Source organism: Balaenoptera acutorostrata, chromosome 16 (assembly GCF_949987535.1).
Source record: "Balaenoptera acutorostrata chromosome 16, mBalAcu1.1, whole genome shotgun sequence".
NCBI classification, from domain to species: Eukaryota; Metazoa; Chordata; class Mammalia; order Artiodactyla; family Balaenopteridae; genus Balaenoptera; species Balaenoptera acutorostrata.
Genome location: NC_080079.1, coordinates 34,746,879 through 34,769,422, shown reverse-complemented (window position 1 = coordinate 34,769,422; position 22,544 = coordinate 34,746,879). Strand labels below are relative to the sequence as shown.

General features: G+C 50.0%; 1 protein-coding gene across 1 annotated transcript; it reads left to right on the top strand.

Annotated features, from left to right (window-relative positions):
• Positions 1-4,660: 4,660 nt before the first annotated feature.
• Positions 4,661-8,247, top strand: LOC103016462 (cytochrome P450 26A1). Its single transcript, XM_007187530.2, has 7 exons — positions 4,661-4,953; positions 5,155-5,379; positions 5,630-5,920; positions 6,010-6,168; positions 6,660-6,794; positions 7,320-7,472; positions 7,750-8,247. Exons 1-7 carry the CDS (start codon positions 4,765-4,767, stop codon positions 8,089-8,091), a joined length of 1,494 nt encoding a protein of 497 aa, XP_007187592.2. The 5' UTR covers positions 4,661-4,764; the 3' UTR covers positions 8,092-8,247.
• The last annotated feature ends 14,297 nt before the right edge of the window (positions 8,248-22,544 follow it).

The window sequence follows — 22,544 nt, the reverse complement described above, 5'->3', positions numbered from 1 at the left end:
CCCGCTGCGCCGCGGAACCTGACTTGGCCAGTGGCAGCGGAGCACTTGCGGAGCCGCCCATCTGCCGTTCCCCAGTACCAGGTCGGGCGCACTCTCTAGTTCACCAAACGGTTACCGAATGCGGCTCTGTGCCGGACTCTGCGGGAGGAGACGTGTGAGCCACCGCCACAGCACTGGAGAAGTGCCCTGGCCAGTGGGAAGGTGCCTCCTGCACTCCGCACGCACCCTGAGGAAGGAAAGGTGGTGGGCCAAGTCTCTTAAGCCCTTCCCAGGATTTCGAAGCAGGGATGGAGGGAAGCCAAGCCCGGGAGGAGGCATGGATCGCAGGGCCGTGGGGAGGCTTGCTAGGGGAGGATTGGGCCGTAGAACGATGCGGGACCTGCAACGGGTCGCGAGGAAGAAGGGACGCCGGGAGCGCATCTCTGGCCTGGCTTTGGGCCATAGGAAGACACCGAGAAGGCGCCCAACGGAAGGCCTTCAGGCAGCTGGCCTCCGCTAGGTGCGCCCTCGACACTCTGCAGGTCTCGGCAGAAACCCAGAACGGTGGGCGCTTCCAGGGCTCCAAACAGGCTCAACACTGCCGGATTCTGCTGGCGATTTCTTAAAAGAAAAATTCCTAGTTCAAGAACGCTTTTAGTCTTTCCATTTATACAAGGGAGAATAGGCAAACGAGAGGACTCTTTAAGGCTGGATTATTTTCATGGGAGATTGAGACATAGAGACATTCGAGGTATTTGTACCCAAAACAGAAAGGCCAAGAAATAGTTTCCTGGCAGTAGTTGGGTGAGGAGGCTACAGCTTAGCTGGGCAGCTGCTCTCTGGTGGGAAAGTGTGGGATGAGGGGTGAGGGGGACTCAGGAAAGACCCCCTCGCCTTCCCCCGGAAGGACCTACCTTGCATATATCCAGAGAGAGACTAGGAACTGGGGCAGCCTGGGGTCCAGGCTGCTGGAACTTCTCTCGAGCATAGCTCCAGGGAGCTGGGCTGTGAATTATCTCCAAGATAGTTGGCTGCAGGGACGTTCTGATTTACTGCTTCAACCACCTTTATTACAGGGGAGAGACTGAGGCGAGAGACTGGACCACTCAGCCAGTGCTCTCTTCCACCCCATCACTTACTCCCTGCTCCAGCTCCCAGGCCTGTGGCTGCTGCGAAGCTCTTGGCCTTTTATCCTTTCAGCGCGATCTCTAGGTTGGCCTAAGGACTCTGGACCTTTCCAACACAGAAGTTCCCAACAGTGTTTAAATCTAAACCAAGAGCCTCCAGCGTCATTATTCCTAACAGCTCACTGTAACCTGTCACCCACCTTCGGACAGGCTGGGGGCAGTTGGACATGATGGGTGAGTCAGGGAAGTTGCCGCCAAGGCCTGAGCTGACCCCTTAGTGAACCAGAAGAAAGCTGGTGCCCTCCTGACCTTACGCTTAAGGTGGATCCTGGGGCCAGAAGGAAAGGGGGTAGCAGCAGACACAGGCAGGGTCGGTAGCTCAAGAGTGCAGCGGGCCCTTCGGAGCTCGGCTGACACCGCCATAACCCCCTCCAGGGCAATTCATCACCCACTGCTGACCACAGGCCCTGGCGCCAGGCCATGGGATCTGCAGGCAGGTGACAGAGCCACAGAGCCGGCAAGAAGTAGCAGATCTGGGGGCCTGCCCTCAGGGCGCTCCTGAGGCTGCAGAGACAACATCTTGGCCTAAGAAACTCCACTAGGCTGAGGTGGTGGGAGGACCAGGGCTTGGGGCTGATTCTGATTTGGGGAGAGAGATTGGGGGAGGGGGCTCTCAGAAGCCCAGACTTAGCTGGTTCCAAGAGACCTGGTTTACCTGCTGGTGGTCTGCACTAACTATAAGCCCCTGTAGGGGCAGCTCCAATTTTGCTCTAATTTCCCATTGATACTTCATTCTCAGTAATTTCCAAGAAAATCTGAGCTCTTGCTTTAGTAGCTCTTGATTCTCTGAGGAAGGAGCAGATGTGGTTCTTGCCCTCCTGGACTTGGCGTGCTTACCAAGGAGGTAGACAGTAAATAAACTCACAGACAAGAGCAAGAACATGTCTGATGATGATAGTGCTGTGGAGAAAATAAAACAGGCCTGCAATGCAGAGTGCCGGGGAAGGCTGGGGCCTGGGAAGACTTCCCTGGGGTGACATTCGACTTTGGAAGGAACCAGCAAGTGGTGAGCTGGGAAGGAGGCACCCCAAGCAGAGGGAACAGCAGGTATAGAACCCTGGGATGGGGATGAGTGCTCAAGACAAGGGAAGAAGGGGTTGAAAGAAAGGTGGAGGATGGGTGCTTCAGCTGCCTGCGCTCCCCTGACCCCAGTCAGGAACTCACTCCCCACCCCCCAACCCTTAGCAACAGGCTGTTTTGCAGACATCTTGGAAACATTTTATTTTCCAGTGAACCAACCCCTCTCCCCACCTACTGCCACCCACGAAAGCTTGGCAAGGTATCTAGATCAAAGTTCTTATTGGGCTGGTAATTTATGGGCCCCTTCCCCTCTTCAAGATGTTCTTTAATGATCCCACTATCCCATTTAATCCTTTCCTGCCGGTTGCCCCCGCGGGTCTCGATGGGCAGGTAGATTAAAACATTTTTCCCCCTTGTGGCAATTTCCAGCGCGCAGGCCCCGCTCATCTTGTGACCCGGCGCGCGCTGAACTTGGCGAGATGGCCCTGCAGAGTTCACTCGGATGTCACGGTCCGGCCTGCAGGGGTCACAGGCGGGTCAGGCCGGAGGATTGGGACTGGGCCCCAGGTCACGCCCCCCGCTCGCCAGCTTTGCTCACCGGCCGGAGGCACTGTCCAGAAAGGGGCGGGCCCGGGATTTCTGAGAATTACCTCCAGCGCGTCTCGACCCGGTTCCAGCCGGTGCCCCCGAAGTCGTCTGTCACTGTTTACAGTTGTGAAATCGTTAGAAGAAATAACAGTGGGAGAGATCATTCCCTAGAGCCTCTGAAACTCCAAGTAGGTTTACGGAGAAACGCCGACTCTCCGAAACACATCCTGGGGCGACCCAGGCTTGGAGCGTTTCGGCGAGTGTGCGGTCCCTGCGACTCCGCAGACACTTCCCGACCCTCCGGGTTTGGGGACCACCGCGGGAGGGCTGCGTATTTAACAGCTGTCAGGATCAAAGTGTATTCCATCCCCAAGGGACGCTTTCCAATGAGTGAGGCGTGCTCCTGGGAGAACCGGGTCTTCAGTTTTAAACAAACGTATATCATTGCTTCGTTTTAGGCGCGACTGGAGGGTTCATCGCTCAAATCAAGGGGGCGTGTGGCCCCGACTGGTCCGAGGCAGTTCGGACCCAGTCCCACTGGCTCGATCAGGCGGGAAGCAGGGAGCGCACGTGCGCTTCCCGCAGTGTCCGAGCTCCAGGCATTGGCTGCAGGAGCAGCCGATTGTATAGCTGGGCGAAGGCCAGAAGACTCACTTCCCAGTACGGATTCCCTCAACACTCTTCTTATCAGCGGCCGGCAGAGGCCTGAGTTTAGGACCCAGCCCCCCTCTCGCCTGGGTGGCTTTCTGCCCGGTGGGAGCTGGGAGAGCGGAGGATGGCTCCAGTGCCCGGAGCCCAGGTCACCTTGGTAACGTAGCCTAGCGTGCCTGGAGCTGGGAGGAGTATTTGCAACCAGAAGCCCCTTTTGGAAACTCACAACTTCCCCGTGGTGTAGAGGGGTCAGGAATGATCACCTGCATATTAAGGAGGAGGAAACAGCCGCAAGGATGTGCGGTGACTTGCCCAAGGTCATTCAAGTAGAGATGGAGCCGGGACTCAGAGCCCAGACTCCGGGCTTTCCATCCATCCTCCATCTCGGTGTCCTTATCCTGCCAGGGCTAAGGACCCTCTTCCCCTCTGCCTAGCTGGAGCTGCTAACCCCAGGACCCTCGGAATCCGGCCGGCTGTGGCAGGATCTCAGAGCTCTGGTTGCCGCTGAGCCGCGGATGAATTGCCACCGCGGTCCCCCACTGGGGGCCCAGAGTTAGGGCTCAGACTTGTGCAGGGCTGCACCTGGAGTCCTGAGGATCTGGAGCCCCTCTTGTACCTTAAGTAGGGCTTTCCAAGACTTCATGAGTGTGGACCTCCTTGAGGGGTTTGGGGAGCTGGCAATCTATGGTCAGCCGGTCACGACTTCCCGCGACTCTCGTTGGGTCCTGGCCCTGGGCTCTTCTGCGGGATCTTTGGAAGAATCGGGAGGCCTGCGTTTTGCTCTGCGTTCTGGACCTCAGTTTCCCCACCTGTGGGACGAGGAAGCTGGACGATCTCTGAACGCACTTCCCTTTGCTTCCCCAGCAGGTGGAAGGGGGCCCACACGGCGCCTGTAAACGGAAAGCCAGTGCAGGCAGCTCTGGTCTGGGACCGCCCGTCGGACCCGGCGGGAGGGATTCCAAAGAGACCGCCAGGAAGCCCAGGGCTTGGAGTTCCCGCTCCCCAGAGCCTGGGTCGGCCCCTGCCACCGTCCCAGAGCCCCGCACAACTTGTATGGGCGAAGCAGGCTGCTCCTAGCCCGCACCCCAGGAGGCGCGCTCCGAGGGAAGCCGCCACCGCGCCGCCTCTGCCTCTGCGCGGAACAAACGGTTAAAGATTTTGGGCAGCGCCTCGAGGGGGGAGGAGCCAGGGGCCCAATCCGCAATTAAAGATGAACTTTGGGTGAACTAATTTGTCTAAGGTAACGTGGGCAGCAACCTGGGCCGCCTATAAAGCGGGCGCGCGGCAGGTTCGGAGCTCTGGCGACGGCGGCAGGTGGCGCGGGAGGTCGCGGCGCGCCATGGGGCTCCCAGCACTGCTGGCCAGTGCTCTCTGCACCTTCGTGCTACCGCTGCTGCTCTTCCTGGCAGCGATCAAGCTCTGGGACCTGTACTGCGTGAGCAGCCGGGACCGCAGCTGCGCCCTCCCGTTGCCCCCCGGAACTATGGGCTTCCCCTTCTTTGGGGAAACTTTGCAGATGGTGCTTCAGGTAAGGGAGATAGGGGCGGGACAGGACGATTCCCCGGAGCCCCGGAGCCCCAGAGCCCGACTCGGCTCCAGGCTTCCACTGAAGCCGGGGTAGGCGGCCCCGGGAGGGAGGTGACTGAGGCTAGGATCAGTACTAGCCGGAGGCTCGGCGCTCCTTGGCGCCCCCTCACTCCCGCCTCTCTCCTCCGCTTTCCTCTCGCAGCGAAGGAAGTTCCTGCAGATGAAGCGCAGGAAATACGGCTTCATCTACAAGACACATCTGTTCGGTCGGCCCACGGTGCGGGTGATGGGAGCGGACAACGTGCGGCGCATCTTGCTCGGGGAGCACCGGCTGGTGTCAGTCCACTGGCCCGCGTCTGTGCGCACCATCCTGGGCTCCGGCTGCCTCTCCAACCTGCACGACTCTTTGCACAAGCAGCGCAAGAAGGTGAGGGCGGGGTGGCGGCGCCTGGGCAGGAAGGGGGACCCGATTCGCGTGAGGGGTTCAGGCAAATAGGTGCTGGGCGAGCGCCAGCTGCATAAGGCGTCGGCTAGGGACCCTCTCAAACCCAGTGTAGCTTTCCCAGCCGGGAAGTGCCTTGGGTCTGGTGGGGTTGTGGGTGTCCGGAAGGGGGCCCTGGAAGGCGAGAGGGGCGGGTGGGGCCCGGTTTTCACACTCTTCCCTCCTCGGAGCTCAGGTGATTATGCGGGCCTTCAGCCGCGAGGCGCTCCAGTGCTACGTGCCAGTGATCGCCGAGGAAGTGGGCAATTGCCTGGAGCAGTGGCTGAGCTGCGGCGAGCGCGGCCTCCTAGTCTACCCGCAGGTGAAGCGCCTTATGTTCCGCATCGCTATGCGCATCCTGATGGGCTGCGAGTCCCGGCTGGCGAGCGGCGGGGAAGCAGAGCAGCAGCTGGTAGAGGCCTTCGAGGAAATGACCCGCAATCTCTTCTCGTTGCCCATAGACGTGCCCTTCAGCGGGCTGTACCGGGTAAGGGCGGCATGTAGGGTGCTGAGCTAGGGGCTCCGGGGGCGCGGGGTCCGGGCTTCTGCTCACCGCCGTGCGCTCTCTGCGCTCAGGGACTGAAGGCGCGGAACCTCATCCACGCGCGCATCGAGGAGAACATTCGCGCCAAGATCTGCGGGCTGCGGGCGGCCGAGGCGGACGGGGGCTACAAAGATGCGCTGCAGCTGTTGATCGAGCACTCGTGGGAGAGAGGAGAGAGGCTGGACATGCAGGTGAGTGGCAGCTTCAGGAGAGGCACGGCGGAGTTTGATCCCCTGGCTTTCCAATCGCAATTCCTGGGGTCCCCAAAGTGCCCGCCTGGGGCCCAGGTCCCCAGAGTGGGAAGCCCGCCCAGACCCCAGGGATGGGACACAGAGGTTGAGACGCCTGGTCCGCGGAGCTTCGAATAGGGGAGAGGCTTCGTCCCCTATCCCTTCCAGGTTTTAAAGGGAAAGTTGGAATTTGCAAGATGTAAATAAAGAATGTTGGGTGATTATAATACAACCAAGGCTTTAATATAAGTGTTCCTGGGAGGGTGGGATCTTACTGGCCTTCCTGCTCTAGCTGAACTAAAGGGTCTTAGCATTTTGTTTAAATGGATTTTCTGTCAGCACACTTTCAGCCCTTCTCATCTTCCCTCCAGAACTCTCAGTTCTATTCTGAGTAGTCACTCTGTAAAATTGCATGCAGACTTGTCAAAACGTTCGTCTTAATCCACTCTTAGGCACTAAAGCAGTCTTCAACTGAGCTCCTCTTTGGAGGACACGAAACCACGGCCAGTGCAGCTACATCTCTGATCACTTACCTGGGGCTCTACCCACATGTCCTCCAGAAAGTCCGAGTGGAGCTGAAGAGTAAGGTAGGGGAACTGAGGTGGGGGGGGATTACCTTAAGAAACTCAGCTACTCTCTAGCCAGCTTCCCAAAAGGTAGGTGTGCTTTCCCAATAAAAAAGAAGGAATCTTGAGCTGTGATCCCACTCGGGCAGGGTTCAGCCTTGTATTTCTACCTCTTCTCCACGTTTTGCAGAACCTTGGAGATTTTCAGATAGGTTCCACTTTCTTGGATTTGTGTGTTCAAGGGCATGAATGGGGAACTCCTGGGGGACGGTGGTGGCAGCCAGGAGTGGTGGTGGTGATTGGGGGAGGGGAGAAACTTGGTGGTTCTAACTGGTGAGCAGCATTCTCTTGGAATTGTAAACAGATAGTGGACTTGGGCCCAGGGGTGGAGGCAAATGGTAACTAGCTGCTCCCTGTTTCCCCCTCACACTTTCCCATCATGAGGCCCTTTGGGTCCAGCCGCTATTTAAGCCCTGTTTACGTCTGCTGGGCTGATTTTATTGGAGCACAGAATAACCGTTCACCTCTGTGTGACTGTTTTGATAGGGTTTACTTTGCAAGGGCAATCAAGACAACAAGTTGGACATGGAAATTTTGGAACAGCTTAAATACACTGGGTGTGTTATTAAAGAGACCCTTCGACTGAATCCCCCAGTTCCAGGAGGGTTTCGGGTTGCCCTTAAGACTTTTGAATTAAATGTAAGTTAAAAGTTCTCTCCCTCCCACCCTTACCTTTTGTGTTGTAGTTTTAAATCTCCCTTTGTTTCTCTGTCCTTTGACTTACATTTCTTAGGCTTTTGATAACATTGTCCTGCCTCTGAATGTCTGTCTATCTGTCTCTCTGTTTCTCTCTCCACCTCCCCCTCCTCCTTTCTTTCAGCTCATAACTCCTCCAAGGATATCAGTGATAGATTTTTTTCCTGTTGAAGGTTGAATTCCAGTTTGTCAGTCCTTTGGACTTCATAATCTTTTGCAGGGATACCAGATTCCCAAGGGCTGGAATGTTATCTACAGTATCTGTGATACTCACGATGTCGCCGATATCTTCACCAACAAGGAGGAATTCAATCCTGACCGCTTTCTGCTGCCTCACCCGGAGGATGCATCCAGGTTCAGCTTCATTCCATTTGGAGGAGGCCTTAGGAGCTGTGTAGGGAAAGAGTTCGCAAAAATTCTTCTCAAAATATTTACAGTGGAGCTGGCCAGGCATTGTGACTGGCAGCTTCTAAATGGACCTCCTACAATGAAAACGAGTCCCACCGTGTATCCTGTGGATGATCTCCCGGCAAGGTTCACCCGTTTCCAGGGGGAAATCTGATGGGCAGGAATGCCCAGACCTCAGACTTATTTGAAGAGTACATATGCGTTTTTACCTAGTGTCATGTTGATTTTATTATATTTAATTTCTAAATGTATATTATAATATTTATGTGTCTCTTCTACAGTACCACAGTCTTTAAATATTAAAATAATGAACTGGATAGTTTACAAATAAAGTAAAATCTGAAGGTGCTTGTGTTGCGTTTAATATTCCTGTGGGGGGAAACTCACCGGTTTTATATTTGTATATTTAACCAGATTTCTAAATGTCTACATTCATGGCTTTATTTGTCATCTGTACATATCTATTTTCTGGGAGGAAGAAACTTTAGCTGTTTTTTTCTCTTAACAGTTATTAGAAAGCATATATTATATGTGTGTGAGTTAGTCTAAAGGTAATTTTGTTAAGTTTCCGATGATAATTTAGATTCTCTATTTGGAAAATCTATCAAAGTTAATTAAGAATTTGGGGAGGGGTTTGCTTTACTTTAGGGAAAGCTGAATTTGAAAGGAGAACACTTTGAGAAGATCATCTAACATAACACCTTCAGCCATAAACTTAGTATGTTTAATAAACATAATAAATCTATGGTGTCGCACAGTGTCAGAACTGTTTCCTGAAATTAAAGTTTTAGGTAAGACAAAGTTATTGACTAAAATGAGACCCCAAATCACTGGCGTGTTTCCTTTACTCTGAAGTTGCATATGAAAATAGTATTGGAAAAGGCCAATCTCTGGTTTAGATAAGCGATTCCAGGTTTTCTTTATTGAAAATAAGGCAGGAGGAGTAGATTTAACAAACTGACAGATAAAGTTTTTATCTATGCCAGGCAATAGGGTGTGAGCCTGACATGACTGATAAAATGGCCCAGTCATGACCCTGTGAACCTTGGCTAACCTCCGTGAAAGCGCAGTTTTGTCACATTTCTGACCCTGGCATAGCCATGTTCTGAACTGAAGGCCAGACTCTCAATCCAGAAAGGTTAGCCCAGTGACTTGCTTATGCAAGCACATTTTCAGTTTTGAAATGGCACAATCTGCTTACTGAACCTCTGATGGCTTGTAGGTTTTGGACTTTAAATTTTTCATTACAGTTTTAGAATTTGGCAATACTGCAGAAAAACTAGGTGGTCTAAATAGGTGTTTGAAAAGGGTTCCGACTACTATGAGAATTATATGTTCTACCTGACTTTAGTTTTTTAGGTGGAACTTGGATTGTAACTTAAGGTTGGAATCCTCTGTTTTTTAAGGGGTGTTTACAGAATAATTTATAATACCTTATAATAACCTTATAAATGCCTTCTTTTTTTTAATGAGAAATTACAGGCTTATTTTATTTTCAGCTAAAGCTTTAGTGTACTGTGGTGTACAAAGCTGGCCCTCCCCCCCCCCCCATAACATTTGCCCTGGATCATTCCAGTTAGGAGCACACTAGCCTGAGGACATTATTTCGGATAATTTATACAAGGTCATTTTTTAAGGGTTTCAATACTTTTCTTTTTGCCAGAGGACAGTCAGTGTTTCAAAACCCTGTCTTCGGTGACACCGTGACCGCGTGTCTCTATGAGCATAGAGCAGAAAGAAATTTGAGCCATTTTAGCATATAATTTAATTTTTGAAATCCACCTATATTTTTTATCCGGAGAGCTCTGAGGAAAGTGCTTCTGGCTTGCATCTCCCAGGGCTACACTTAGCTTAATTAGACTCATCGATTACAGAGTAGTGCGGAATTTATCTCGAAAATACGTTAAAAACACAATCTTTGATAATGCGCTTAGTGCTGAGTAAAGGCAGTTTCAACGTGTGTCCGTGCGAGGCAGAATCGATGTTTGTGGCTACCATGTGGACATTAGATGGGCCCTGGTCACAATGTCTGGGGCAAGCGTGTTTTACGGCCCAGCCTCCTCTGGGTCAGCGTTCACGCATCACCCAGTGGAGAAGTGTTTCAGGAGGAGGCCACTCTTCCAGATTTAGATTTGGCCAACGTTGTGGAAGGACGGGAGACCACTATGAGAAAGGACTCTTTGGGGCCCCCAGGGGCCTGGCACTGTGATGGAGGGTGCTGTGCCCTCCTGGGCCTTGGGTAGACCTGCCAAGCGGGTCAAGTTGGTGGCCTCTGTCTCCCCTTCCACACGTACCCCTTGCCCTGGCTGCCTCCCATCCCCCCTTCTCTTCAGTCAGGGTTGTGGTGCCACCAAGGACAGAGCACTGTCAGGACTGGCGTATGAAGGCATCCAGCTTAGTCCATAAAGCACCAGCATTCGGAGGGATTGTAGTCTTCACCCAGCTTAGCCCTGGGAGGCCCAGAGAGAGACTGTGATTTGCCTGGGGCCACCCAGGGAGTGGCAGAACCAGGAAAGGCCTCCTGCTGCTTTTTCCTTCTTCTTTCTTTTTTTTTCCAACATCTAATAACACCTGCCCGATTTGTCTGCAACTTTCTGTTGCCAGACGACCCAGCAGTCTCCACATCCTAACTTCCCTTCATGTCCCCTGCCACCACTCCCCTGCCCTGTGACACTCCAGAGATCAATTCTCTTGCAGGCAACTGGGGAAATGGGAGAAGCGACAGGAAGCGGCTGCTCCCCCCAAGACCCCTCATCTCCTTCTAGGTTTCAGGGTGCTTTTTGTACCTTGCCACCCCCCAGAGGTCCACAAGGGGGCGGGCTTCTCCCTTCTATGCCAAGCTCAGCGTCCAGTGGTTTCCCCACCAGTGTCCATGAAATCCAGGGTCCACAGACTCTGGCCCGGGGCCTGCTTTTACCCCAGACAGTGAGAGGCTACAATCACCCAGGGCTTAGCAAATACTCAGCCTCAGGCCTGGTCATGGCTTCCCGGCCCCTCTGGAAGAGTCACCCCAGGCGGGGTTGATCTGGACCGTCTTTTAGCTTCTGAAGTAGCCACCATCCACTGTGTCTCTGCGGCTCTGGTTTTGAGCGTTGCCCACGTACTGCCCATGACTTGACCTATGTTGCTTTCACTCTCCCTGGAAAATGGCTCTCGGTTTTCAGGGAGTGGGGCCCATGTTTTTCGAAGGACATGTGCGTACTAGTCAGGGTTCAGACGACCCTCCCCAGGTCCAGGAGCCGCCCCACAGAAGCACTGTGAGAGGAACTAGGAATGTTTAGAGAGGTGGTGGAGGCCCCACCTTCCAATAGTTAAAGTGCTGCTGTAGTAAATGCGGGTTCAGACCTGTTCTGAAGGACAGAACATGCACTGAGGAGGGTAAGCGAGAAGGAAGGAAATGTTAGCACCATATAAGGAAAACACTTTGAGGCAACTAGAGACCTCTGGTGATGACACAGCCAATAACCTAAGTCCCTCTGCAACTTTTTTTGTACCTTGCCACCCTGGATTTCATGGACACTGGTGGGGAAACCACTGGTTGCTGAGCTTGGCATAGAAGGGAGACAGCAGCTCCCTGTCAATTGAGGCATCCAAACTGAAGCCGGATAACTAAGCGGCCATAAGGATTCTGACACGGAAGGAGAGGTTGGGTTACACAACTCCCAAATTCCCTTCCAAAATTCAAGAATTGTGATTCTCTGAGACTTGATTCTGTATTAATTCAACCGCTCAGATACTCACTTTACTTTGAAATGCACGTTAACTCCAATCTAGGGAGACGGGACGTCCTGACATCCTCTTCCAGAGGCATTCAGCAGTCCTTGGTGATCATTCTGTCAAAGCTCCAAGCCAAATGTGGACGTGGGACCCAGGGAGTCTGATGCGTGTCTTCACAGAGACGCTGAATCCCTGCGTTGATCGCTGGGAGACCTCTCTCCTGCCTTGTGACCTGTTGCTTGCAGGTCCAGGTCCTGTGTCTGCTCCTCTCCCAGCTGTGCCGTGCTCACCGTCCTCTTGACCTGGCTTCTGGGGCAATGCCCTGAGACGTTCCCCAGAGCTCCCTGAAAAGCTACTCAGAGGCAGGAGCTGTGTCTCATCATTGGAATCTCGTAAATTCATTCTCATGTACTTCCCTGCCCTCCCCCAGAACACACTCACACATAAGAGGTGTTCTTTGGGAGAGAATGTTTCTTGGGGCCAATCGACGCCATTCACCTTATGTCTCTCCAGCTTTGCGGTGCCATGTTTTTCTTTGAAAAGTGAAACTTTCTTCCTTGGAAAATCTCAGCAGCCGCGAGCTTACACGGCTGTGGTTTAACAGCATGTCACATTCCTGAAACCGATGCTCCATGGGTATTTGGCCAAACAAGCTTTCCTTCTTTTGAAGTAGAGTCAACTCGAGTTAGAACCCTGGGACAGAGTGGAAACTTAGCCCTGGATTACGAGGTGGGTTTTCTGGGTGAGAGTTATCATGTTGCGATATTCATAACCATGCACCGCAGCACAGAAGCTGACCCACAGCTTACGAGTTCTCACCACTGCCAAACCCCTCCCTAGTCTATCGAGGGGTCAGAAATCTACTCACTCATCTCTGACCACAGATGCTTCAAGTATCTTGTCTGGTCACTAACAGATTTATTTAACTCAAATGCTTTGTGAAAAGAGGACAAGGTACTTCGCTTACAACAGACATTTGACAAAACATGTTGATTGATTCATTAAGTACAGCCATACCATCCAACATAACAGTGATTTATTTAATGATAGAGGAGGGGATTTGGTATTTTGATACAGAAAGTTCATTTAATCGTCAATTAGTCACAGACTTTTAGAGCTGGAAGGGAGATTATGGATAGATCATCCGAGCCCCTCAGTTTACAGCCGGGAAATCTGAGGCTCTAAAAAATTTAAGGCCACAACAGAGAATCAGGACTGGCAGTCCAGTGTCTGGTACATTGTAGCATTAGTCTTCAATTAAAAAAAAATATTGTTTATTTATATACATGACAGGAATAAAGGGCAGGTGAGCAGATTATTTGAGACTAAATTGCTTACAGGTTCTTGCTTCTCACTGGGCCTCTGAGAGAACCTGGGTACAGATTGCAGGCATTTCTGGTGCGGATGGGGGCTGGGTCTGCGTGTTGGTAGAGCTGGACCCTCAGACAATTTAAATTTCTTCTACTGAACAGCCGAAAATGATTTCTGTTATGGGTTAAATTGTATCTCCCTTCCCGGAAAAAAAAAAAATGCTGAAGTTCTAACCCTCAGTACATCAGAATGTGACCTTATTTGGAAATAGGGTCCTTACTGAGGTAATCAAGTTAAAATGAGGTCTTCAGCTGTGTCCTCATCCAATTTGATTGCAGTCCTTATAAGAAGGGGAAATTGGGACACAGGGAGACGCACACAGAGGGGAGATGATGTGAAGACACGCATGGAGAATGCCATGTGAAGATGGAGGACTGGAGTGATGTTATCTGCAGCCTAAGGAATGCTGAAGATTCCTGACAAACCTCCAGAAGCTAGGAAGAGTCAAGGAAGGAGTCCCGTGCAGGTTTCAGAGGGAGCCCACTTCAGACTTCTAGACAAGAACTGTGAGACTTGATTTCAGCCTCCTAGACAAGAGCTGCCTCCGGAACTGTGAGACAATCAATTTTTGTTGTTCTAAGCCACCTAGGTTGTAGTACTTTTAAAAATGGCAGCCCTAGAAAACTAACACAGTTTTCAAAGGCAAGAAACCTTATTTGTGAGAAACAGTGGTTTCTCACAAATGTTAGCAGGCATCAGAATCCCCTGGAGGGCTTGCTGAAGTACAAATTACCGGGCTTCACCCCAGAGTTTCTAGATTGACCCAAGAATTTGCATTTCTAGCTAGCCCCTAGGTGAGGCTGATGCTGCTGGTGCCAGGACCACGCTTTGAGAACCACCGACAAAAAGGTTTCTGATCTCTAAGTCGAGAATCACAGACTCACGGGTGCCAGGAGGTGATTTCACAAGTGATATGAGCCAGGGAGAGAAACAGCTGGGGGAGGTGGGTGTGCTAATGCAGGGCAATACCAGTCCACTCTAAAGGGGCAGGTGCTGCTCAGTCTGGCCTATCCTTGACCTGTAGGAATGAAAGCTCTTCCAATTTTTCAGGAGGTGCTAGAAATTCAGATTTGCATGGGAACATCCTGATGTTTAGATGTTCGTAACTAATTCACATTAAAGAAAAATGTGCAGGCATATGTTTGAAATGGATGGCCAACGGGGACCTACTGTGTAGAACAGGGAACTCTGCTCAGTGTTATGTGGCAGCCTGGATGGGAGGGGAGTTTGGGGGAGAATGGATACATGCATATGTATGGCTGAGTCCCTTTGCTGTGCACCTGAAACTATCACAACATTGTTAATCGGCTATACTCCAATATAAAATAAAAAGTTAAAAAAAAAGAAGTGCAGGCAGAATACAACTTGTTTCTGGCCCTGATGGTTGCCAGTTTGCAACATCTTTGGTCTTTGATCCTTGAGAAGTTTTCAGAGTGCTTGATTGAGAATGGCTTGACTGTGGTTCTGCCTCAGAGTCCCTCATAGGGTTGCAGCTAAGATGTTGGCTGGGGCTGTGTCACTTGAAGGCTTAGCTGAAGCTGGAAGATCCACTTCCAAGATGGTTCCCTCACAGGGCTTTTGGCAGAAGGTCTCAGTATCCTGCTATATGAATCTCTCCTAGGACTGCTTGGGCATCCTCATGACATGGCAGCTGACCTCCTTCAGAGCAAGTGGTCTAACAAGGCAGCAAGACAATACTGAAGCCTCAGTATTTTTCATGACCTGGCCTTGGAAGTCACACTCCATTTCCACAATACCCTGTTGGTTACACAGTTTAGCCCTATTCATTGTAGGAGGGAACCACATAAGGATGTGAATACAAGGAGGTGAGGACCATTGGGGGCCATCTTGGAGGCTGGCTACTATACTCAGTTTTTGAGTGGGTGGGTAGACTCTTTTCCTGCTCTCTCTTAGAAGCATTTTCATCTCTTTTCTGGGCAGTGCTTGATTTCTAATATTTTCTTAGTGACCCATCACCTATGGGAACTTACAACTGCCATCAGAAAAACTCTATTACAGCATTTCTCAGCTGCACAGAGTCTGAGGGGTCATGTGCGCCAAGGCTCCAAGTTGGAGACCCTTGGGTAGAGCCTCAGAGTGGGCGTTTAAGCCCTTCTGTTTGCCAAAGTCTCCAACCAGCCTGCTTCATTCATTTATATTACTTTTCAGGCCTCTGAGTTATCTGACCCTGCTCTAATCCAACTGTTCTGTTTCCTAGTACTCAGGACTTTCAGTGCAAAACTGAATCGTCCTGGGAGAAGTCAGATGGTTGGTCACCCTAATCAACCACATTATTTGAAAAATGAGGAAAATTCAGTTCAGACAGCAGATGTGAATTGATTAGGTCCTTACAACTCAAAGTACGGTCCATAGACCAGCAGTATCTGCATCACCTGGTTGCTTGTTAGAGATGCAACATCTCAGACCCCACCCTAGACCTTCTGAATCAATCTGCAGTTAAAAGTCCCAGGTGATTCTTATGCACATTGCAGTCTAGGACTCTCTGAATAGGAGCAAAACCTGAACTTGGGCTCTCTGAGGATTCAGATTTGCTGTCCATGTGGGTGAAATAGATCTGACAATGACGCACTTGTGCTGTGGTAATCTGACCTTGATGTACACATCTTATTTTTTATTTCCTGCCTCCCAGATTCCCCAAAATGAAGGGCATCTAAAATTTCACTGTTGGAAGGAACCTAAAGTTCCCAATTCTCACCTGGGTTTGAGTAGTGGTTTTCATAAATCACTTTTCACAGTTGAAATTCCTCCCCCTTGCTCAAACAAAATGCCATAAAAACGCAGATTAGGGGAGATTTCTGGGCATTTAGGTTATTTCCAGTTTCTGATACTCCAAGCAACTTGCAATCAGTAAGTAACCTTGTTTGTGCAGCCTTATATACAAACTAGCGCCTTATTTCTGTAGGACTGAGTCCTGAAAGTGAGGTTGCTGGGTTAATGAGAACGTGCATTTAAAACTGTAATGGAGAGCCAGAAAAGGTGTCTATCGGAAGAGGAATGTTTGAAAAAAGAGTGGTTCATTTATGTTATGGAAAGTTATGGAGCCTTAATAGGGCACATATGATAGACTTCCATCGACCTTGAGGGATGACTACGATGTACAGTTAAGTAGGGAGAAAAAGTTGCAGAGGGACTTCGGTTATTGGCTGGGAAATTAAGGGGGATATTTTGCAAAGAGATGAATCACACTTTCTGAGTACATTTATGGCTACTTTTTTTTTTTTTCTAAATATTTCAGCTTACTTTTTTTTTTTTTAACTTTGGGTTTATTTATTTATTTATTTATTTATGGCTGTGTTGGGTCTTCGTTTCTGTGCGAGGGCTCTCTCCAGTTGTGGCAAGTGGGGGCCATTCTTCATCGCGGTGCACGGGCCTCTCACTATCGCAGCCTCTCTTGTTGCAGAGCACAGGCTCCAGACGCGCAGGCTCAGTAGTTGTGGCTCACAGGCCTAGTCGCTATGTGGCATGTGGGATCTTCCCAGACCAGGGCTCGAACTCGTGTCCCCTGCATTGGCAGGCAGACTCTCAACCACTGCGCCACCAGGGAAGCCCTGGATGCTTCTTCTGGTTGTAAAGAATATGTGTTGATTTTGTAATTAATTTTAGGAGAGAGAAAAAGTGAAGGTGCTGTGGGTGAAGTGAATGATGCTCTAGAGGTCAGCCCTCAGTCTCCCCTCCCCTCGGACCCTTCCCCCTCCAACCTTCCCCACTCTCTCTCAGAAACCACCTCCCAGTTGCAAGCACCTCATTGGCTGAGCCCATTCACATGCCCACGTACCGGCTGCCAATTGCAGAGAGAGGGGTTGTCTGACCTCCTTTGATCCCAGGGGCCTTCGAGGCCCACCTACCTCGGGATAACCTCCAAATAGGAGGTGTGTCCTAATACAGCTTCGTCCCTAATCAGCAGCTAAAGTGGAAACCCTTACAACACTAGCCTTTTGAAAACCCCTGTGCGGTTCGGGAAGCAGTTTTGAGTTAATTAACCTTATTTTCATAGAGTGCAAAGAAAAGTAACAGCCAGACTTCATTGAGCATTTACTATATGTGCTAAGTATTTCACATTGTCTCATTTCATTCTCAGGACATTTCCATGATGCAAATACAGTTTTTTTGTTTTTTAAAATTAATTAATTAATTAATTAATTTTTGGCTGTGTTGGGTCTTCGTTTCTGCGCGAGGGCTTTCTCTAGTTGTGGCGAGCGGGGGCCACTCTTCATCGCGGTGCGCGGGCCTCTCACTATCGCGGCATCTCTTGTTGCGGAGCACAGGCTCCAGACGCGCAGGGCCCAGTTGCTCCGCGGCATGTGGGATCTTCCCAGACCAGGGCTCGAACCCGTGTCCCCTGCACTGGCAGGCAGACTCTCAACCACTGCGCCACCAGGGAAGCCCACAAGTACAGTTTTTAATACACCTTTTACAAATGGAGCTATTGAGGCACAGAATGGTTATGTAACTTGCCCGGAGCCACACAGCCAGTAAGTAGTGGAGTCAGGATTTGAACCCAGGCTGTCTGAGTAAAAGGTTCTAATCATTACATTATATTGCCTACAGGTTTATGGTACTTGGAAGGGGTCCTGATTTTATCTGGAATAATAGTGATTCTTATTGTCACTGAATGCTCAGTATGTGCCAGGCACTGTCCCAACTTCTATATATGAATTAATTTAATCCTCACAACAACCCAAATGAGAAAACTGAAACTTGGAGATGTTAGCAACTCATCCAGAGTCCCTTAGCTCCATTCCCCAACCCTCCAAGGTCCCCGTCTGGCACAGTCAGGGGTCCAGCTCAGAGGGTCTGTCTCCAGAGCCCACACACTCAGCTCGACACTCCAGAGCCATCTGTCCCTTTAGTCATCAACACACCAACACACCTTTTCTTCTCTATTGATCTGAAAGCAGTTCTCTTGAGAGATACAGAACTTTGGGCAATTGTCAGGATAACTTGGCGGAAGCTATGGGTTTTATTTCAATTTTCCATTCTGTTTTGATATTGAGGATCTGGCCCTAAGCTGATGTCAGCTAAAATAATTTAAATTAAACCTGATCACTGTCATTTGTGAAGATTTGTTGGGAAGAAATCTGAAAAGGCAAAGGATGTGTGTGTGTGTGTGTGTGTGTGTGTGTGTGTGCACGTGCTCGTATGATTGTGCAGTCCTAAATTTCCATCTTTAAAGAGATGATGGGAAAGAATAAGAAGGGGAAAAGAGATCAATAACATTTTCATGTTAAATTGCTACACATATAAAGATATGGCTCTTTTGCGGGGGGATTTATTCTTAAGAGGGAATGTGTTTCTCCAAGTGAAAATACAGTTTATCCTCAATTTGAATTGAAAATCCTTCCAAAAGCAGAGTGAGATGGAAGGATAATGCCTAATGGGAATGAGTTTTGTCTACTTTGTTTTATACAAACTTCCTGAGACAAGCTTTAAAAAATCATAATTATTTTTAAAAAGTCAGGTATCATCCTGATCTGAAAATTTTAGATAAATAAAAATAACCAGATCATTTTATACAATATCAACTTGGTTTAAGATGGGGGAAAATGGACACTCAATACTCTTGCGGCTGAATGATTGGAAGCAGAAAATTGCAGGGTGTCTTTGGCAAACTACAGATCTAGAAATCAGATTTGTCCCTAGAGGATAAACCACATCACGGAGAACTGGCCTGAAGAAGTGGGGGAAGAATTAACGTTTGTCTGGCACTTGCTAGGTGATTGATATTTACATATGTTACCAGAGTTCATCCTCAAGCTCAAGGAGGTAAAGTGACTTGTCCTAAGTTCCCCAGTTGGTAATTAGTTGTGAGTTTATTGGAGAAGTTCAGAGGAGAGGAAGTTAGGGCACAATTGGGTGTGTCAAGGACAAGACAGAAGCCAGAGACATCTGGGCGGTGGATGTGCTTGGGCTCCGTGATGCTCTAGATCAGGGAATGAGGAGCTGCAGGAGCCCAAGCTTAATAGCAATGGTGACTGGGCACAGGTGAGGTTCCTGAGAGGGACGGGGACCAGAAGCAGATGCTGGTTTGGGGAAGAGACAGGGGGGTCTGTGGGGTGGAGACCCACAGGACTCCAGGTGGACATGTCCCCAGGCAGGTGCTAGGTCTGCTTTTCAGGAGAGCTTGGCTTGTGGACACAAGTTTGGAGAGAGAGAATGCCGTTCAGCGAGTGCGGTGTGTAGAGGTGTGCAGAAAGGGAGGGGGGCGAGTAGCTGGGGAGCCAGGATCTCTGAAACCAAGGGAGGAGAGAGACAGACTTTTGTGGTTGTATTTTTTCAAAGCTCTTCAGGAGGTAACTCCCAAGGGCACAGAGCAAGATGTAGGCCTGAGAGAGAGAGCTATAAAGGGAGGCTGAGACTTCTTTTTTTTTTTTTTAAATGAAAGCTTCTTTCTTTCTTTCTTTCTTTATTTTTGGCTGTGTTGGGTCTTCGTTTCTGTTCGAGGGCTTTCTCTAGTTGCGGCGAGCGGGGGCCACTCTTCATCGCGGTGCACGGGCCTCTCACTGTTGTGGCCTCTCTTGTTGCAGAGCACAAGCTCCAGACACGCAGGCTCAGTAGTTGTGGCTCACGGGCCTAGTTGCTCCGCGGCATGTGGGATCTTCCCAGACCAGGGCTCGAACCTGTGTCCCCTGCATTAGCAGGCAGATTCTCAACCACTGCGCCACCAGGGAAGCCCCTGAGACATTTTTAAAAAGACACAAAAATTGGATTTTGAGGAACCAAGCTTTCATTATCAAAACAAACAAACGGGACAAAGATCTGCTTTGTCGTCCCTGTCTTCCATCTTAATGAACATTAAGGTCTTCGTGCATAATGATAACACAATGGAATGAAAATTGCATTTTGTGAGCTTTAGGGGAAGCTGTGGGTCAACTGAGATGAAGGAAGAGGAGAAGGGGAGGTGAGCCTCTATATAAATTTCAGGCGACTGCAGCATGGCTGGAGGAGAGGCCTAGGGCCATCAATTCCCCAACCCTCCAAGGTCCCCGTCTGGCACTTTCCACACATCCCAGCAGGAAAGCCTGGGGAACAAGGCAGGAGGGGCCAGTTCTCCTCACCCAGACAGTCCTGGGCTGTGCTCCTGCCTCCAAGGCCACTCATTTGCCAAGCGGTGCCTCCTCTGCTCACCGAGGAAGCAGCAGGCATCAGCAGAGGAGGCTGCACGGACACCCGGGGGGACTGGTGGAATTTTGTCAGCTCCTGGATCCTGGTAGAGGGGTGGCTAAGGGATGAGGCCAGGGAAGATTTGGGGGCTTGCTGAAGAGCCTTCCTGCTCATGTCTCTTGGGAAGCTGGTGGCTGCTGTTTGAAGCAGGCTGTGTGCATTCAGGGGGCTTTCAGACGGTGCTGCAGGGCAACTATCCTCATAGGAGAGCCTGCTCTGCCCTATTTTGAAGAAGAGGTGATGCGTCAGTCAACTTGGGCTGCCATAACAAATACCACAGATCGAGCGTCTTAAACAAAAGAAATTTATTTTCTCACCGTTCTGGAAGCTGGGAAGTCCAAGATCAAGGTGCCAGCCGATTCAACTCCTAGTAAGAGTTCTCTTCCTAGCTTGCAGATGGCTGCCTTCTTGTGTCACAGGACAGAGAGAGAGAGAGAGAGTTCTGGTGTCTCTTCCTCTTCTCATAAGGATGCCAATCATATAGGATTAAGGCTCCACCCTTAGTATCTCATTTAACCTTATCACCTCCTCACAGGCCTTATCTCCAAATACAGTCACTTTGGAAGTTAGGACTTCAACATATGAATCTGGGGGACAGGGAACACACAAATATTCAGTCCATAACAGGTGGGAAATTTAAATCTGCTTCCCAGCTTCCAATCAGACTGCTTTTTGTCCTCAGGAGTCACAGGCTGTCTAGCTGGAAGAGGCACTTCAGTTGTTTTCTAGATGGAGAAAGTGAGGCCCAAGGAGAAAGTGCTTGTCTGCAGCTGGATGGGAATCTGGGAAGCCTCAGCCCATGTGTATTCAGGTGATCCTGGCTTTCCCAGATCCAGCCACAGAAAGAGCTTATTCCTGTTTGTGGACTGGATAGCCTTCTCACTTCGCAGAACATATGGCAGGACATGGCTGTGGGGAGCTATGAAGTCAGTCTCCCACCTATTCCGTCCACCTGCCAAGACTGATAAGCTGTCTCTCAGTTGCCATCCAGATTCCTGGGTGAGAGTTTCATTGGTCCAGCTGGGGTCAGGTGTCCCCATGCAGGCCTGGGAGGAGTGGGGCTTTCAGGTTTTCTAGAAAAGAGATGAAAGTATTGTGAGTTAGGGAGATGTTGTGGATGCTACTTCAGAAGTATTTAAGAGAGGATGTGATTTTTTCTTATTGGCAAACGCTGTTTGCCTGTCTGTATCATCTAGAAGAGTTTTATCCCCCCCCCTTTTTTTTCTATTATTTTGAGAAGTAGGATCTTTCCCTTAGTGGGATGTCATAAATTTAATATATATTTTTCACATTAGCTGGAATAGAACTGGCATGCTACGTGATTTTTAAAAAATGTATGGCGAAGGCTACTTTTTAAAATTTATTTATTTATTTATTTATGGCTGTGTTGGGTCTTCGTTTTTCTGTGCGAGGGCTTTCTCTAGTTGCAGCAAGCGGGGGCCACTCTTCATCGCGGTGCGCGGGCCTCTCACTATCGCGGCCTCTCTTGTTGCGGAGCACAGGCTCCAGACGCGCAGGCTCACTAGTTGTGGCTCACGGGCCTAGTTGCCCCGCGGCATGTGGGATCTTCCCAGACCAGGGCTCGAACCCGTGTCCCCTGCATTAGCAGGCAGATTCTCAACCACTGCGCCACCAGGGAAGCCCGTGAAGGCTACTTTTAATTAGCATTCCCATGGATTTTGTTTTTCCCTTTTCTATTTTAACCCAAAAATTGAGCTAAAAGTATTAGTATAGAGTTCCTTTGTTTTGGGGTGCCACCTAGAAGGAATATAGTACAGTCAGGACCTTCCTATCTGCGGGTTTCACATCTGCGGATTCAACTATGAATGTGAAACCTGCGGCTACAGAGGGCCGACTGTACTATGGCTATTTCCCATCAGGGACTTGAGCATCTGTGGATTTTCGTATAAGCGGGGTCTCCTGGAGCCAACCCCCTGCAACTACCAAGGGGTGACTGTATTTTTATTTTTTCCTTTCTCTGTTTTTCAGTAGAAATGTGACTCTCATGGAATAAAGAACTAACAGTAAATAAGCTCCTACACCTTCCTATCACAATTTCATGTATAAACCTGTTAAAATGCTTGGGCCATTTAACAATGGTTATTGGTGCCCTCTGAAGTTCTGAGTGAGTCCAGGAACTGCTGGTGCTGACAGCTTTTTCCTGGGTCTCTTGGGGGAGTGAGCATCCCTGGAGCTCAGGACCCACCTGCAGCTGCTACTCCCAGTACCGTTCCTCCTGCACAGCCCTTTACAGTCCTGGACCACCTAAGCGGGACGTACCAAGGCCCCCGCTTAACTTTCAAACCCATGGAGTTTTCCTTTTAGTTCTTGGAACCA